At 35.2% G+C, this 19,296-nt stretch overlaps 1 protein-coding gene across 1 annotated transcript in view; it reads left to right on the top strand.

The window, feature by feature from the left end:
• The window catches only part of LOC103910147 (uncharacterized), a 58,311-nt gene extending 41,287 nt beyond the window's left edge, over window positions 1–17,024 (top strand). Inside the window, exon 4 of the mRNA XM_009298925.5 lies at window positions 13,964–17,024. Within this exon, the coding sequence (XP_009297200.2) occupies window positions 13,964–14,418 (455 nt within the window). The 3' untranslated portion in view covers window positions 14,419–17,024. The remainder of the gene's footprint in view (window positions 1–13,963) is intronic.
• Window positions 17,025–19,296: the final 2,272 nt, after the last annotated feature.

The following is a 19,296-nucleotide window of genomic DNA, read 5'->3' as shown; positions in this document are numbered from 1 at the left end:
AAAACAAGCTGTAGAATGGCCCAGCCAATCACCTGACCTGAATCCAATAGAGCATACAAAATAAAGCTCAGCTTTAATAGACAAGACCCACAGAACCATCAAGATTTTGACACTGTAAAGTCTGTGGAAAAACTCACACCTGAGCAATGCATGTGACTTCATTCTCCATATGAGAGGCGTCTGTAAGTTGCCATCAGCAAAAAAGCCCTTTATATACAGTATTAAATATGTTTCAGTAGTTCAGCACTTTCTCCTGGTGTCATTTTATGGTGTTATGTATTTTATTGGTTTGGTTTTATTTTTATGTTTGTATTGTTTTGGTTTTTTTCCAAAATCTGCTTCAATTCCATTAGAAATATTATGCCCAGGAAAAAACATGACATGTTTAATACTTATTTTTTCTGCTGTAAATTGACAAATGTTAGCAAATGCAGCCTTACTTTACAAAAAGTTATGGTCACGGGCCAGATTAACATGTGAAAATGTCATTATTTGAAAGCAAACGGCATATAAAGTCTTCAAGCATTTGAAATGTTCTGAACGCCACTGAACATACAACAGCATGAATATTCCTAAAAAGCACTAAACGTTTCAACGATAAATATTTATTTCACTGTATTTTGAAATGGCCATGATCTCAATATTGTGCATGTTCATGATCACGATATATTGAACATCAGCACATGCCTACATCAGAGTTGGTGTGGATTAGGTAGATGTAGACATGACAGAAAGGATTTAATATGTCATCCTCCAGTCGCCGCTGTGTTTATACTACATGCCTCTACAGCCACCGGCGCTCAGTCACTGCTCATAAATCATAGCTGTCAGCATGCTGGTGTTGAAGGCCAGACCGCTCAGGTGAACAAAGCTTTACAAACTAGCAGCTATCAACACACATGCTAAGTCAGAATCATTAGCTCTCCGAAATTACCCCCCCACACACACCCCTCCTTATTTTTTTCCTCAATTTCTGTTTAACGGAAAGAAGATTTTTTTCAAAACGTTTCTAGACATAAGTTTTAATAACTCATTTCCAATAACTGATTTTTTTATCTTTGCCATGATTATAGTACATAATATTTTGTGAGGTTTATTCATAAATTAATTTTGAGAGGATCACGTGCTTATGATTTATCACGGCCGGTCTCGGTATCTTCCAATCATACGAGCCCTAAGCTACTATAAATAACCACGGTTTTCAGTTCACTTTATCTTCGTTTGGAAGAAACCCCCCTCCTCCCCTTTTCTCCTCCTTTACCTCGGACTGGGCGACACGGCGGCCCAATGGTTAGCGCTGCGAGCCCCACAGCAAGAACACTGCCGGCCCTGGTCCCACAGGACCGGTGGGTGTTTCTGTGAGGAGTTTGTATGTTCTCCCCGTGTCCGCGTGGGTTTTCCCCGGGTTCTCCGGGCGAGCTCAGGCTCCCTTCTCGCTCTGCCAAACGGGAGGAAGCCCCGGACCCGAGGAGTCCTTGAGCTTGGGGCTCTCTCCCGGGACCGCATGCCAAACAAGCTTTTATAAATCATCAGCTAAGTGTGAACTCTTGAACTAGATATTCTTTAAGATACTAGTTTTCAGCGTAAAGAGGTTAAGCTGAATACTAGTATCTTGAAGAATATCTAGTCAAATATTATGTTAATATTAATATTATATTAAGGCCTAAGGTGTTTTTTTACAAGCATTATTTATTTCTCTTTGCCATTTTGGCTTATTGGAACCTAATTAAAATAAAACCTAAGTGTCATCTTTTGATATGATGTACTTAGAGAAAGATGATGTCCATATATGTGGACTTGTGGTCCAAATTTACATAAAACAGACTATTATAGAGTAAAAACAACATTTCCCCCCCATTTTGGACAGTTAAAATAGTGTTTGGGACATTTCATATGCTGCAAAACAGTTGCAGGATGACACTGTATGTCTGTAACAAAATATAAAACATTTATTATTGTAAATAGCCACTTAAGAGCTAAAATGTGAGGTCCACGTATGTGGCCACTTAGCCATAGAAGGTTAAAATGACATCTAAAGACTTAACTAGGGTAATTAGGTAAGTAAGAGTAACCAGGCAATTCATTGTATGATGATGGATTGTTGTGTAGACAATCGAAACCAATATTGCTGAAGGGGGCTAATAATATTGACCTTAAAATGGTTTAGAAAACTTTTGTTAAACTACTTTTATTCTAGCCAACTTAAAATCACAAAAGATTTTTTTTTTCTTTCTTCAAAAGAAAAAAAATATTATAGGAAACATTGAAAGATTCCTAACTTCATCTGTACACAATTAGCTGATTGGTTATACTAATAGTGGCCAAAAGAAAAAGGGAATTTACTATGGATGCACTCAAATGAAAATTCTGGGTAGAAACCAAAAATTCTGGATGCACTTGGTCAAAAACGCTTTTTAAAAATTATTTATTATTTTATTAAATAAAATAAAGCGGCGGCACTGTGACCAAGTGGTTAGCACTGTTGCCTCACAGCAAGAAGGTCGCTGGTTCGAGTCCCGGCTGGGTCAGTTGGCATTTCTGTCTGGAGTTTGCATGTTTTCCTCATGTTGGCGTGGGTTTCCTCCGGGTGCTCCCCGGTTTCCCCCACAGTCCAAACACATGCGCTATAGGTTAACTGAATAAACTCAACTGGCTCTAGTGCGTGTGAATATGAGAGTGTGAGTTGGCAGTTCATTCCACTGTGGCGACCCCTGATAAAAAAGGTACTAAGCCAAAGAAGAGTGAATGAATGAAGTAATTTTGTAAGACTTTAAAGTAAAAGGGATAGTGCTCCAATCATTTTAATTTACCCACACAAGTGGTTTTGAACTTTCATGAGTTTCTTTATTCTGTTGAACACAAAAGATAATATTATGAAGAAAGCTGAAAACCTGTATCCAAATCAATCAATACTATGCAAATCACTAGCTATGTTTCCATCCAAAAATGCTAATTAATTTTATGTGCAAACCTGGATTATCGCATAAAAGATGTGCAGCGTTTCCATCCAACGAGTCAAAGAAACAAAATCGTCACTTCCTGATTATTTGGTGCCAAATATCAACAGTAAAAATGGAATTTGCTGCGGTAGGAGAAGCAACGCGAGTCTTTTCCTTATTTAATAAATGACTTGCACCTCAGAAGATGATGTCGCCATGGGGTGAATGCATGGTGGCATTTGAAGGTGTGAGATGCAGAGCACAGACGCTCCTGACAGTTCTGGAGGTCAATAATAATATAATAACATGTCAAACGTTTTACAGTGTACTCAGCCTGCTGGTTTGTTCATTCACACATTTTTCATCATCACATGATCTCTTATAACAAAATCACATGACCTTTAATGCACATAATAAAATTTGTTTCCAAAAAGTGTTTCCATTGTAGTATATGTGCATATTTTCTCATCGAATAAAAAGTTTATCCTACTCAGTTACGCGCACACATTTTTTCTGTGCATTTTCTAAATTTATGCGCATCCTGGTATTCCCATCAACCCTTTTTTACGCGCATATTTGGTTACAGGTATCTAGTATGTATCTTTATTTAAAAAAGTTTAGATATTTTGAATTGAAAACAGGACGAAACTTGGTTTTTAATTTTATTATTATTTTTATAACAGCTCAGGGATGAGCTTTTTAAAATGAAGGGTTGGACATGAATATTTTTCTTGTTTTTTTTTTCTTTTTTTTTTATACGATTCGTCGATTAATCAAAAAAATAATTGACAGATTAATCGATTATTAAAATATCCGTCAGTTGCAGCCATAATATCTGCTACCAGATTCATTTTCAGTCGTTAGACACCAACATGAAAATATACTATAGTAATTTATAGTAAGGGCGAAGCAGTGGTGCAGTAGGTAGTGCTGTTGCCTCACAGCAAGAAGTTCGCTGTTTCTGTGTGGAGTTTGCATGTTCTCCCTGCGCTCGCGTGGGTTTCCTCCGGGTGCTCCGGTTTCCCCCACATGCAGTTCAGGTGAATTGGGTAGGCTAAATTTTCCGTAGTGTATGAGTGTGTGTGTGAATGAGTGTGTGTGGATGTTTCCCAGAGATAGGTTGTGGCTGGAAGGGCATTCGCTGCATAAAAACGTGCTGTATAGGTTGGTGGTTCATTCTGCTGTGGCGACCCCAGATTAATAAACGGACTAAGCCTACAAGAAAATGAATGAATAAATGAATTTATAGTAAATTCTATACTGCTTTTTTCAATCATACTGACTGTTTTTTTTTTTTTTTTCCTATAGGCGATGTATATTGCATGACCAAAAATGATTAAGGTCATGTCCATGTGTTGGACAAAAAAACTCATCTTAGGCATTTCTCCTAATCGAATGCTGTTCAATGCATGCAAAATATAGTTATCATATAAAATTGCACCTGTTTAATTTGAAATATGGACATGCTCATTTTGCAATTTTAGAGAGGCAAGACCAAACCCGGACAGCAATTACACTGTAGATCAAATTTGGAGCCTTTGGAAACACAAAGGTTTTCTGCTTCTCAGATGTGGAAATGAGGCTCGACTAATCTCACGTTTCACCTTTAAAGTTTCAAACTCTGCTCAGACTTGCCAGAACTACAAAGTCTCAATCACAAGTCAAGAGATCTCAATATTGAACACATTGAACAAATTCCAAACTAACTGCATAAGCCAAATGTTCTGCCTATCCACATTTATTTTATAGTCATGGAGAGACCACAGTGTGAGTAGACGCCATAAAATGTAATTAGACACAGATGAAAATAGAAAAAACTCATATAAAGTCCAGAACTCAACAATAAGTTTTTTTTTTTTTTTTATCTGGCCAGAAGTTAGACCATAAATTCAAAAGGCATACATTTTCTGTTACATGATATACTGTAGATTTGAAGACTAAATTATTAGCCTTTCTGTGAAATTGTAATTCTTTTTATGTAATATTTCCCAAGTGATGTTAAACAGAGAATTTCTTCCCCAACACATTTTGAACAGTTTTAATACCTATTTTTAAGTGATGTCCAACAGAGAATTTTCAACATAATTAAAGACATTTTAATATCTATTTTTTGTCTTTGCCATGATCACTGTACACAATACTTTAGTTATTTTGCAAGATACTAGTATTCAGCTTAAAGCGTCATTTAAAGGCTTAAAGAGCCCCTATTATGGGTTTTTGAAAATGAAAAAAATAATAATAAAAATAAATAATAAAAATAAACAATAATAATAATAATAATCATAAATAAATGTATATATATATATAGCTTAAGGGGGCTGATAATATTAACCTTTAAATAGTTTTTCAGAGTCATAAAAATCCACATGAGGTGGTTTTTAAATAGCAAAAAATATAAATATTACCAATGTAAACATTAGCTGAGCAACTTAGTGTAATGCTGGGTTCACACCGAACACATTACATGACTCACAGGATGTTTTTCCCTCTCACACACATTTTTCACTAAGGTTCAATCATTTAAACGCATTGCACGTTCTGCGTCATTCGTGGCACGCTGCGATAATTCACCTCAATGCATGTGTTTGCATTGACTTTGTATGTAATTTACATAATATGTGTTAAAGCATGTACAATTTTAATTTCGCCTTTTGTTTCCAAAATTGTCAGGCATGCTCACTCCTGTAGGTGTTGTCAATCTGGCAACCAGAGTTGTCAGAGGAAGGGCAGGGTAATAACAACAAACTTTACATTATTTTGAACTTGGACTGCAATACCCATTTCAACCACTAGGCATCAATCCTAACCTTTAGCTGCACCTTTAACAACCAACATGATGATTAAGTATCGAAAAAAAGACGAAAAAAAAAAAACAAACATCTCATATTTTTCATATATTGCACAGCATTAGATTAGGAGAAATAACTAAGTATAACAGGGAAAATAAAGTATTGAACATGACACCATTAAAACAGTTTTAATGACTATGTTTTTAAGTGATGTCCAACAGAGTTTGTAACTTTAAGTCATTTTAATAACCATTTGTCTTTGCCGTGATCAATGAACATAATACTTTAATTATTTTGCAAGACACTAGTATTCAGCTTAAAGTATCATTTAAAGGCTTAAAGAGCCCCTATTATGAGTTTTTGAAAATGACCTTGCATGCATTGTGTTTTACAACTCTAAGTGAATGAAAGCATCCAGCTGAGGTTTAAATCAAAGTCGACTGTTTCCTTCAAGATTCAATAGTTTTGAGCACGCTTTTAGAGTCGATTGAATGATTCATTTTGTGTTCGAATCTTTTGCCTGTCCATTGTTATAACTTGGGCTTATGGTTAAGAAGAGCATATGCTTGTTTTTAACTGCATTGCTTTAATGCACTCCTGTATTGGGCTTTAACATACTCACCGGCCACTTTATTAAGTACACTTTACTAGTACCGGCCGGGTTGGACCCCTTTTGCCTTCAGAACTGCCTTAATCCTCCGTGGCATAGATCCAGCAAGCTACTGGAAATATTTCTCAGAGATTTTGGTCCATATTGACATGAAAGCATCACACAGTTGCTGCAAATTTGTCGGCTGCACATCCATGATGCAAATCTCCCATTCCACCACATCCCATAGGTGCTCTATTGGATTGAACTCTGGTGACTGTGGAGGCTATTTGAGTACAGGGAACTCATTGTCATGTTCAAGATTCACGCTTTAGGACTTTATGATGACCAAAGTGTGCCAAGAAAATTTCCCCTCACACCATTACACCACCATCACCAGCCTGAACCATTGATACAAGGCAGGATGGATCCATGCTTTGAAGTTGCTGATACCAAATTCTGATCCAATCCAAATGTCACAGAGAAATCGAGACTCATCAGACCAGGCAACATTTTTCCAATATTCTATTGTCCAAAATCCCAGTAGATCAGCAGTTTCTGAAATACTCAGACCAGCCTGTCTGGCAACAACAACCATGCCACGTTCAAAGTCACATAAATCCCCTTTCTTCCCCATTCTGATGCTCGGTTTGAACTGCAGCAGATCTTCTTGATCATGTCTACATACCTAAAGGCATTGAGTTTATGCCATGTGATTGGCTGATTAGAAATTTACGTTAACGAGCAATTGGACAAGTATACCTAATAAAGTGGCCGGTGAGTGTACACTGTGCTCTGGCTACTACCTAACCATGGTGGATGTTTCTATCCGTACCATGTTGATTGCAGTCAGCCAGTCACAACAATTCTCTTCAACTGCAAAATGCAAAACTTGCTGCTTCATTTTAACCATGTTAATGAGCTGGATTATTGAATAAATCAGTCTCAAATCAGAGAAACTTGTAAAAGAAATGTAGAATACAAAGCAAAAGCAAATGTCTGAGATTGCAATACATAATAAAAATGAGCAGTCAGAATCAATTAACATAAAATGTTCAGTGGCAATACAGAACCGACTTGAAACGTTCTCACGCTGAGCCTGCAACCTACTGAAAGCCAAAAGCCTTCAGCATTGTTTTTATTCATGTCAAATTGAATGTGCTTTTAGCCTCAATAAGGTCCTCATTCTTACTGTATTTCAAACATTTGTTTCATTTGTGTCTAATTTTACTTCTGAGGAATTCCAGTAAAAGCACGAGACAAAGCTGATACTTAAAGCAAACATTAGCAAGGTCAAAACACACACTTTATGCAAGTACATGAATGCAAAGATATCTAAGCTGAACGCATAGATGTCAGACTTTCACAATTCCACTACATGTTGCTACAAGAATTGCTATAATGAGAAATAGAAACTGCCCTTTACTGTTCTTTAAATAAACCTGTCATGCAAACTAGCTATGAAAGCCAATGTTTAAATTATTTCAAAGTGCAGTTGAAACTAGGGCTGCACATTATATTGAAAAATAATCATTATTGCCATACTAGCATTTGCAATTTCCATATTGTAGGGAAGTACAATGAGTTAAATTAATGTTATGTGTCAGGCATTTGTGTGTTGCATGCATAGGTTGTTTAAACATAAGTAAATAATAATAAATACGTAAATAAAATAAAGTAAATAAAAATAAATTAACCAATAAAAATATGTAAATAATTAAAAAATTAAACAAATAGATAAATAAATATAAAAAAGTACATAAAAAAATAAATAAAAATAAATAAAGTAAACAAAAAAGATAAATAAATATAAATAAATACAATTAAATAAAAATAGATAACTATAAGTAAATAAAAATATTAGACAAATATAAATAAAAAATAAGTAAATAAATAAAAAATACATAAATAAATGTAATAAATTAGTAAATAAAAATAAAATATAAATATTAAATAAAAGTAAATAAATAAATAAATATAAATAAATAAAAGTAATAAAATAAATAAATTAATAAAAATAGATAAATATAAGTAAGTAAAACAAGTAGTAACAATAAGTAAACAAATAAAAAATAAAAATAAACAAATAAATAAATAAATTAAATAAACAATTAAAATAAATAGATAAATAAATAAATAAAAGAAAATAAACAAATATAATTAAAAATAAACAAATAAACAAATATAAATTAAAAAATATAATAAATAAATAAATTAAATTACATAAATATAAATAAGTGAATAAAAATAAGTAAATGAAAATAAATAAATAAACAAATAAAAAAGTAATAAAACTAAATAAAAATAAGCAAAAAAAATAAAATAAATAGATAAATATAAATAAATAAAAATAAACTTCTATCATAAGAAATGTCACTGTCAATATTCAGCACTAATATTGCATATTTCCACAGTATCGTGCAGCCCTAATTTTATCGAAACTTAATTTTATCATTTAATTTAGATGTTAACAAATGTCTAGAAGTCCTATAAAAATCACAAATTTCCCAAGAGTCTCTTTCCAGCTATTTTCCAAACAAGTATCTGTTTAGAATCCTTATGCATGTAAGAAAGCAATTAAATGGCTACAACTGCAGTAGTTCGGGCTTATCTTGAACACTGGATAAATATATTACATGATATTTTTGCAACAGAGAAACTCACTTATGCAATAAGATTAAAGTCTCGTACATTTTCAATACTGGAGAGACTGGATTGAGCACATCCCTAATGTGAAATTTGTAAATATAAATGAATTCACTTAAAGACAGAGCCACAATACGATCAGTAAGCCACTGTTTAAAAAAAAAAAAAAAGTAATGAAAAGTAGTAATTTTATGTTTAGTTGTCTCTCCCTGCTAATATATAAAAAAAAAAAAAAACTATTGAATTAAAGATATGTGCACACCAAAGTATAAAATGTTAGGTTGTTGGTACCTAGCATTAGGTCAAATATGGACAAACCCAACTATTGGGTTAAAAAAGTTTAATTGAAAAAAAATTTAAACATATTTGATCAAACATTGAATGACAACCCGGCATTTTTTAAGAGTGCACCAAAACATCGTGTAATATTACACCCCTGTTCACAACTGTTAGCAAAAAATGTGCCTCCAAAATATATTTTGTCAGCGAGCAAAATGTGACTTTCTACTGAAAAACTGCAAGAAACTCCAAAGGGAACTCCATGGAAAATTAGCCAAGACCTGAGAATGACGCAGACATTCGATCATCCCTTGAGAACTGAAGTTTTTTGTAACATAAACGAACGTTAATTGCACATTAGCGAAAAGCTTGGAAAGCACACACATCTTTCCATACTCGTGTGGAGTAGGTTTCTGGCCTAAGAACTCAATTAGGTTGAATTATGAAATCGCAACCACCGATCAATAACGCTCATGTGCAATTCCATGCAAATGTCAAACTTACCATCAAAAACAAAAAATGACGTTTATCAAAATAGCGAAAGCCTTTGTAGGTTTTTTTGTGTAGTCTTGTATTTTACAGTACAGTAAAAATACTCAAATGTCTGTCAATGTTTTCAAGCAATTATATTTGATTTACCAGAAGTCACACAAGTGTCAATTTCACATCTGTCACATCCGTAACGGAGAGCGGTCACATCCATAACCAAGCTTTTCCCTCATAAATGCAAAAATGTCAAATACAGTGGTCCCTCGCCATCACCTTCCATGGTCTTGCAGTTTCGGGGGAATTTTTATTATTATTATTTTTTTTTAACTGCACATTGTGTTTGGCGTCCTAAGACCAATCAATCTCCTCCGTGTCTTCTGTACAGTACAGAACGTGATCAGTTTGCCAAATAACATAAATCTTCGATCGCTAGTAGTATGAGTTTTAACGAGAACGCAAAAGGGTTATAACTGTCTGCAGCAAGACCATCGTAGAGGGGGGGGGGGGGGGGTCGCACACTGGATGCGCTGCACCACACAGCGCCATGCATTTTAGAAATGTAAACATAAGCCCCTTTCACACATACAGACCTTTCCGGAAAATTACCGGCAATTTTCCAGAAAGGTTGTATGTGTGAACAGGCCCTTTTTGAAAATACCGGTAAATTCGTTCTGGCTATTTTCCGGAAAGAGAAGTTGTAACATTACCGGTAATTTGCCGGAATGCTGCGCTGTGCGAATGCAGAAGGAAGATTGCCGTAATAAGCGCGTCCACGTCTAGAACGGGCTGACGTGAGACACCTGCTTTAGCCAATCAGAACAGTCAGACGCATTCACGTGCGCGCGGTTTATGAGAATAAAAGCCTTTGAATATTTTTTCCAGACACCTTTAGCTGCTAGATGTTAGTCAGATAATGTTTCTATGTTCCTTCTTAATGCTGTGTAAATAATTATCGCTAAAATGTTTATGATAATCCGTTGTTTGTTTACCTTCAAGCTTTGCGTGTGCCCGTGAGCGCCCATAGCGCCAGCACACACACATATCATGAACATCTCGACATGCGAAAGTGTTACCCTATGTTTTCATTAGAGTTGTACTCAATACTGATCCATCCGAAGAGTTTGTAATGTAGTCAAATGTTTACAAACACAAGCGCAGCCGTTTAGAGGTCATTTCTGGTTAATGATGTCAGAATTTACCGGCATTTTGCGATGGATGTGTGAATGCTCTTTTCCGGAAAAATTCCGTAACGTCCTCGCCTGTGTGAACAGCGTTTTTTTGAATATACCGGTAAAGTAGTTCCGGAAATGTTCCGGATATTTACCGGTTTCACTGTGTGAAAGGGGCTAAAGGTTCCCGGCTATAGTAAAACTCAGGCCACTGTTCATATTTCTGCCCCGCCAAAAAGCAGCATCTGAATAATTTCATTTTTCATAATTTCATTTCATGCGAATGTGAGCATCCAGTGTGTGTTATGGCGAGCTCAGACTGCATGATTTTAGCCCTGATTTTGACTCACCGACAGGTCATTTTTGACAAAATTGCAGACAAATGCCTGTCACTCACGAGCACCGATTTGCCTGTGATTTCAATCACACAGTATGAACTATTAAAGACGTGATCTAAATATCTGGAGCTGTCTGCGATTCAAATCATGCCATGTGAAATGAGTTGTGAATGAAAATAACATTGCCTACAACCAATGAGAGAGCAGCATTCACTTGTGTGTGTGTGTGTGTGTATGTGCACCTGCAGGCCAGCAGGAGAAGTTAAAAGCACTCATTTTTGGTTTATTTGGATCCAAGAAATGGAAGAAAAACTAGTGGAGGTTTGACAGGAGCACCCATTTGTGTTTGACGTTTCATACAGAAAGTTAAAAAAGAAAGTTGAGGAGAAATTACTAAATTTCCTTCAAACACAAGTGAGCAAATATGTACATTTTCTACCCCATTAAAGACTTCTTTCTCGTTTTGGATTTAAAAACAAAAGATATACTACGTGTTTTGGGCTGTGAGATGTAGTTTGGACGAAGTTGTCAGCGATTCTTCCTATTGTAAAGTCATGCAATGGGAAAGCCCCTGTTGCCGATCCATCTTGCAGTGTAAACAAAGCAGCGACAAAACCCTAGCCCAGCTAGTCATGCAGTGTGAAAACATCTGTGACACGACTTTTTTGAAAATCATGTAGTCTGAACTGACTCCCTTAAGTATGGAGTCTGCTTTCGCTTTATCGATCAGTGAATGCAGGAAAAAGAACATTATGCTGGATGCCAACATTATCCACACATTAACTTTTTGCTAACAGCGATGAATGTTTGCGCCTGACAACAGGTTTTGATCTTTGGTTTCATTCTATTCATTCTCTTGTCGGCTTAGTCCCTTTATTAATCCAGGGTCGCCACAGCGGAATGAACCGCCAACTTATCCAACTTATCCAAGTTTTTACGCAGCGGTTTCCCTTTCCCTGGGAAACATCCGCACACACTACAGACAATTTAGCCTACCCAATTCACCTGTACCGCATGTCTTTGGACTGTGGGGGAAACCCGAGCACCCGGAGGAAACCCACGTGAACGCAGGGAGAACATGCAAACTCCACACAGAAATGCCAACTGAGCCAAGGCTTGAACCAGCGATCCAGCAACCTTCTTGCTGTGAGGCGGCAGCACTACTACTGCGCCACTGCTTCGCCCGGTTTAATTTTATAATACCGTTTTATTATTATTATTATTATTTTTTTACAAAGGTTTGAACTTTGAGAGTGTTTAAACAAGAGAGAAAAGAGTGAAAATTTGAATGCCTGTCTGAGAAAAGTGTACAAAGTGTGTAGAGGGGTTTTAAAGCCTTAAACATCTATAATAATAATATTGTAAAAAAAAATAAAGCTGACTACTTCGCAGATTTTACCTATTGCGGGTCATTTTTAGAACGCAACTCCCATGATCATTATAAAACAAAATCAATCATTTTTATTCTATAGAGAGCCATCTCTTATTCTTTTATTAAGCATCGTTTCTTTTGGGTTGTGTCATTTTATTTACAGAATTTCTACAAAGTGTGCTGTATACTGTAAATATCCATAATGCTGTGTACATTTCCAATTACATACATTGTATATAATTGTATAGACCAGTGGTTCTCAACCTTTTTTCCATCAAGTACCACTTCAGAAAACATTGTCCTTCCAAGTACCACCATTTGACCAATATTAAAATACAGTAGTGTAGTAGGCCTAATTAAGCAGCTACAGCTCTGCACAGTTTAAAAACGTGACAGATTAATTACTATTATTAATAAATTAACATTTATTATCATTAGCCACTTTAAACCTTATAAATAGTTTGAACATTAACACTGCTGTGTTTATGTGTAAAAAAAAATAAAATAAATGAAAAAATAAAACTGTCAACGTTTAAATTAAAATGTGCTTTTAAAAGTTCATTAAAAATGGTAGGCTACTGTTCTTAAAAAGTAAAAAAAAAAAAAAAAACTCAAGTACTTAAATGTAAAGTGTAAACCTATAGTATAATATTCATCAAAGTCTGGAAATGCTGCTTGTCATTATATTCATATATGAACCATTTTTTGATATTTTTTAAAATATATATATATATATATATATATATATATATATATATATATATATATATATATATATATATATATATATATATATATATTTATTATATATATATATATATATATATATATATATATATATATATATATATATATATATATATATATATATATATATATGTATATGTTGCATGTACATATGACATTGGATTCCTCTGCGTACCACTAGAAGGCAGCCCGCGGCGTACCACAGTTTGAGAACCACTGGTATAGACCATTTTAATGTGGTGATGTCGTTGGCCGACGAACATTTCCTGCATGTCGTCAAACTATTTCATAACTGTAACAAGAGGAGATTTAATCATAACCTAACGTCAAAACAGCTGTCATAACATTATTAATATCTGGACCTTTTGTGATTCTCAAAAGCTGTAAATACATTAGGACCACTGTTATTGTTTACATCCCTCAAAATGGTCTAGATCCATTACGTTTATTTCCCTCAACTAAAATAGAAACAATTTTAGTTTAAATTTTAGATTAGTTTCAGTATAATATTAACATATAATTTGAATGTGACTAAGTTTTAAGTTCTTACTGCAAACGTCGCCTCCATAACGCTGGAATTGCTCTCATTTTTTGTTTCTCTTCTAGTCTCGTACCTCTTCCATAGCTTCACCGAAGGCGAGCTGAAGAAGGTGATTGCGACCCTTGTGGACCAAAAGCAGAGGAGGATCAGAACTGAGGCAGGTCGGAGAACCAAACGAGCACGAAAGGGCCCAAAGCCGTGCTCGTTACATGAAATCAACCTCACCGTGAGCGAGCTGGGCCTCGGGTATGAAAGCGAGGAGACTGTGCGCTTCAGGTACTGCAGCGGGAAGTGCACCAATGCCAGACGCAACTATGACTTAGTAATGCAGCACATGCAGCTGAATAACGGCTCCAGTGAGAAAGCCAGACCAGGACGGGACAATGGGAAAAAGGACAAGGTGCGATACACTCCTTGCTGTCGACCGATAAAGTTCGAGAAGAAAATGTCTTTCTTGGACAACAGTAATAGATTCAACACCCTTCAGAACGTGTCTGCGAAAGCGTGCGGCTGTGTATGACATTCCGGGAAGCTATGGAAACAGTCTATACATATCCATGGGAATGAAATTTTTCTGAATTCCTTGGTTATGGTGGGATATTTGGAATAGGATGCAGAAATATTGGAGAATGCATTGCAAATTCAAAGATGATCTTGAAAATGGCTTCTGTATACCACCATGGAAAAATAGTGACATCTACAGAGAAAAAGTGACGCATAAAACACAAAAGACAAGGCCTGAATTGTCTAAAGCCAACTTTGGAAAGTTTGCCACAAGAAAAAACAAAAAACAAAACAAAGTTCTGCCTTTTCAGTGGTTGCTGGCACTTTTGATTAGCACAGGGCACTGGACTTCAACCAAAAGGTGGATTATTGGTTTAATTCAATGGGACCACAAGCTGAAGGGAGGCCTTCTGCAGAAAATCAAATACAGATCTAAATATAAAACTGTATTTAACCAAAGATATTTCTATATAAATGGTACAGCGACAACTGTATGCTGCTGGCTTTTGTTACGAATCTGAATCCTGAAGTATGAAGTGCAACGCAGCTGTGAAAACTACCTCATTTCTTTCTTCATTTCTTTTTTTGTTTGTTTTCTTAGGAGAACGTACATGCAATGAATCTTGTTCTACCGCACCCACATCCTGGGATTACACTAGTCAGAAATATGAATCAGAGGTATACATGTAGAGAAATGCTTCTCTACCACACGTCTCCTAGGATGGATATTACCTAAAACAACGATGTCACTTAATACATATATATACGCATATATCTGAACCCTCAGATTTGACCTTGCCAAAGCCTGTCTAATCAAATCTAACTTCCTACGAGACATTTACATTTATTAAAGGAAAAGGCTACCAATTCCAAAAGCAAATATGGAAAAGTACTGCTTGAAAGGTTTTCCCAAAGGTGTCGTACCTTAAAGACCTTAAAAAGGTTTCTCACGATCACGTTCATGTTTACATTCCTTAAAACAATGATCAACTTGTCTTTTGGAAAGTAATTCCAGATTTTTCTCCTCTTTGACAGCAAATTTTCCTTTTTTTTGTCTTCGAATACAATTGCAGACAAGTACACTCTTAAAAATAAAAGTACAAAAGTGGACAATGGATTGAAACCTTATTTTAAATTCATACTTTTAGTACTAACATGCATCTTAAAGTTGCAAATACAGGTTCTTTATTTACAAACATTACAATGTTTATTAACATTTGTATTGTCAGAACAAGAACAAGCAGCGTTTTGGCATTGAAATAGTTCAGTATCATACTGCAGCTAAAAAGTAATTGTTAATTTTAAACTTTGCCACTATTCTTCAAATCACTAGCTTTGACCCATTTGTCAGCAAGAAGAGTCTAATGATTCAAATATAACACTTAATATGACCACATATTACCTAATAAACTCAGTTCAGAATAACCATGTTGTTTTTTTTCTACATATCTATATTTAATGCTGAATGATGATGATGATGATGATGAAGAAACCAAATTTTCACCCATATTTTGACATTTTAGTTTTACAAAATTTTAGGGCAAAAATTAACCTCGATTAAAATTGCATCCAAAATAAAAGTTTGTTTTGTGTCATATATATATTTAAGTTATGACACACACATAAATTGTTACAAAACTGTTTAGTATAGCTTTCTTAGATATTTAAATTGCAAAATGTGCGTTTGCATGATTTGTTTCATATACACCTTTATTCATTCATTTTCTTGACAGCTTAAGTCCCTTTATTAATCCGGGGTCGCCACAGCGGAATGAACCGCCAACTTATCCAGCACATTTTTACGCAGCGGATGCCCTTTCAGCCGCAACCCATTTCTGGGAAACATCCACACACATACTCATACACTACGGACAATTTAGCCTAGACAATTCACCTGTACCGCATGTCTTTGGACTGTGGGGGAAACCGGAGCACCCGGAGGAAACCCACGCAAACGCAGGAAGAACATGCAAACTCCACACAGAAACGCCACCTAAGCCGAGGATCGAACCAGCTACCTTCTTGCTGTGAGGCGACAGCACTACCTACTGCGCCACTGCTTCGCCCATATAAACATTTATATAATATAAAATATATAACAGCACACACACACACACACACACACACACACACAGTTCAAGTCAGAACTATTAGCCCCCCATTTATTTATTTTTCCCACCATTTTTGTTTAACGGAGAGCAGATTTTTTTTTTCAACACATTTCTAAACATAAGATTTAACAACTCATCTCTAATAACTGATTTTTTTTTTAATCTTTGCTATGATGACAGCACATAATATTTTACTAGATAATTTTCAAGACACTTCTATACAGCTGAAAGTGACATTTAAAGGCTAAACTAGATTTTTAGATTAACTAGGCAGGTTAGGGTAATTAGGCAAGTTATTGTATAACAGTGGTTTGTTCTGTAGACTATCAAAAAAAATAAATAGCTTAAAGGGGATAATAATTTTGAACTTAAAATGGTGTTTAAAAATCTTTTAAAAATGCTTTTATTGTAGCCGAAGTAAAAGAAATGAGACTTACTCCAGAAGAAAAAAACATTATCAAACACTGTTAAAATTTCCTTGCTTTGTTAAACATCATTTGGGAAATATTATAAAAACATATAAAAATAAAAAGGGGGATTATAATAATCTGACTAATAATCCCTAATAATTCTGACTTTAACTATGTGTGTGTGTGTATTAACATATTAAATAATGCCGAAACAAACTTTTATTTTGGATGCAATTAATCGTGATTAATCTTTGCACAGCAATAAGTTTATTAAAAATATATTAAAGTAAATGCTCACTTGCATTTTATATGAGTTACAATACCACTTTATTATTCCATCTAAAACAGACACCAAATTTGAACGTCTCATCTTAGACCCACATGTGATATTGACCTGCATTTTACCATAATGGTTCGTACAGCATCTCCTTTGAACCCTTTGAACCTATTTTTAAGAGTGTACATGGATCATCCGGTCATAAAAAGAAAATTCTTTGTTATCCTGGTTTCTAGACTAATCACGGAGTATGAAATCTGTCATTAACACAGTTACTGATAATTATATGTCTGTGAAGATGAACTGCTGAAAAGCCTGATGGTGGATTTGACAGTTCTAAGCTGTTCAGACATACAGGATTAAGTGTTAAGTTTATCCTTGTCCTTTCAGAAACGTTGCAGAAGTACAGCTAGTACAGCTAAGACAAAATTACGTATTAGCCTTCCTGTGAGATTGTTATTCTTTTCCAAATATTTCCAAAGTAATTTTAACAGAGCAAAGGACATTATCACATTACTTCCTATAATACTTTCTTCAGGAGAAAGATTTATTTATTTTTTTATACAAGTTTGGCTGAAAAAAAAAATCTGTTTTATATAATTATTTAATATATAATATTCAATATTATTTCCACCTTAAACAATATTTTTTCGTCTACAGAACAAACCACTGTTGTCTAATGACTTCCCTGATTAACCAAACTTACCTAGTTAACCCAGTTAAACCTTTAAATGTCACTTTAAGCTGAATACTAGTATCTTGCATGATATCTAGTAAAATATGTACTGTCATCATGGCAAAGACAGAAGAAACGAGTGCATAACTGATTAATTAAAACTAGTACGTTTAAAAATGTGCTGGAAAAAAAATCTGTTAAACAGCATTTGGAAAACATATGAAAAATGAATTTATATCTTAATTTTGCTTTCAAGTGTGCATTGCAAATGCTTTAAAACAACCGATCTGGTTGATACACAAAGTGTCATGAACAATCGATTATAACTGAATTTAGTTTGAGCCACAACCCACCAATCAGCTCATAGATCACTGCGAAAATGACCAGATTTACCATCTATTGTCTTGACGTTCGTGCTTTATCCATGCTGTTCTTTTGTCGCCGAAAAAGGCTGTGGTCTAATTGAATAACTCTGAAGTAATTAAGGACAAAACTACAAATGAGATTGGAGTCACGCCGGGATCCGTCAAGCCCTAAACACGTCTTTCCTTTAAAGCTAATGGAATTACTGTAAAAACAAGGCAACAGCTAATGGAGCATACAGCCCTTTTACATGGATTAATTATATGGGAATTTTGTTAAGTCATTAAAGGGACAGTTCACCCAAATGTTTAATTTTACTCACACCCAAGCCATACAAAACCTTTTTGAGGTTCTTTTTTCTGTTGAAAACAACAAGATGATATTTTGAAAAATGTTGGACAACCCTGCATGGTTGAAAAACAAATACTATGGAAGTCAATGGCTGCTGCATTTTTGCCCAGCTTACTTTCTAAATATATTTTCTGTTCATCCGAAGAAACTATGATTAGAACAAGTCAGCAAATGATGCCAGAATTTTAACCCTTATGTTACATTGAGGAAGTCACTTTGGGGTGGTTTTGAGTCTTATGCCGAGTTCAGACTGCAGGATTTTCAAACTAGTCGTGTCACAGATGTTTTCACACTGCATGACTATCTGGGCTTGCGTTTCGTCGCTGCTTTGTTTACACTGCAAGATGGTTCGGCGACATGGACATTCACATTGTATGACTTTACTATAGGGAGAATCGCCGACAACTTCGTCCAAAGTACGTCTCACAGCCAAAAACACGTAGTATATCTTTTGTTATTAACTACATAACGAGAAAGAAGCCTTTAATGGGGTAGAAAATGTACATGTTTGCTCACCTGGGTTTAAAGGGAATTAGCCATCTCTCCTCAACGTTGATAATAAACTAATTTCTTTCTGTATGAAACGTCAAACAGACACGGTTGCTCCTGAGTCCTGTCAAACCTCCACTAGTTTTCCCTCCATTTTGTGGGTCCAAATAAACCGAAAAAGAGCGCTTTTAACTTCTCCCCCAGCCTCCCGCTGGCC

The sequence above is a fragment of the Danio rerio genome, chromosome 2 (genome assembly GCF_049306965.1).
Source record: "Danio rerio strain Tuebingen ecotype United States chromosome 2, GRCz12tu, whole genome shotgun sequence".
Taxonomy (NCBI): Eukaryota; Metazoa; Chordata; class Actinopteri; order Cypriniformes; family Danionidae; genus Danio; species Danio rerio.
Note: the sequence above shows the minus strand (reverse complement) of the source record. Positions and strands in the feature narration are given on the sequence as shown.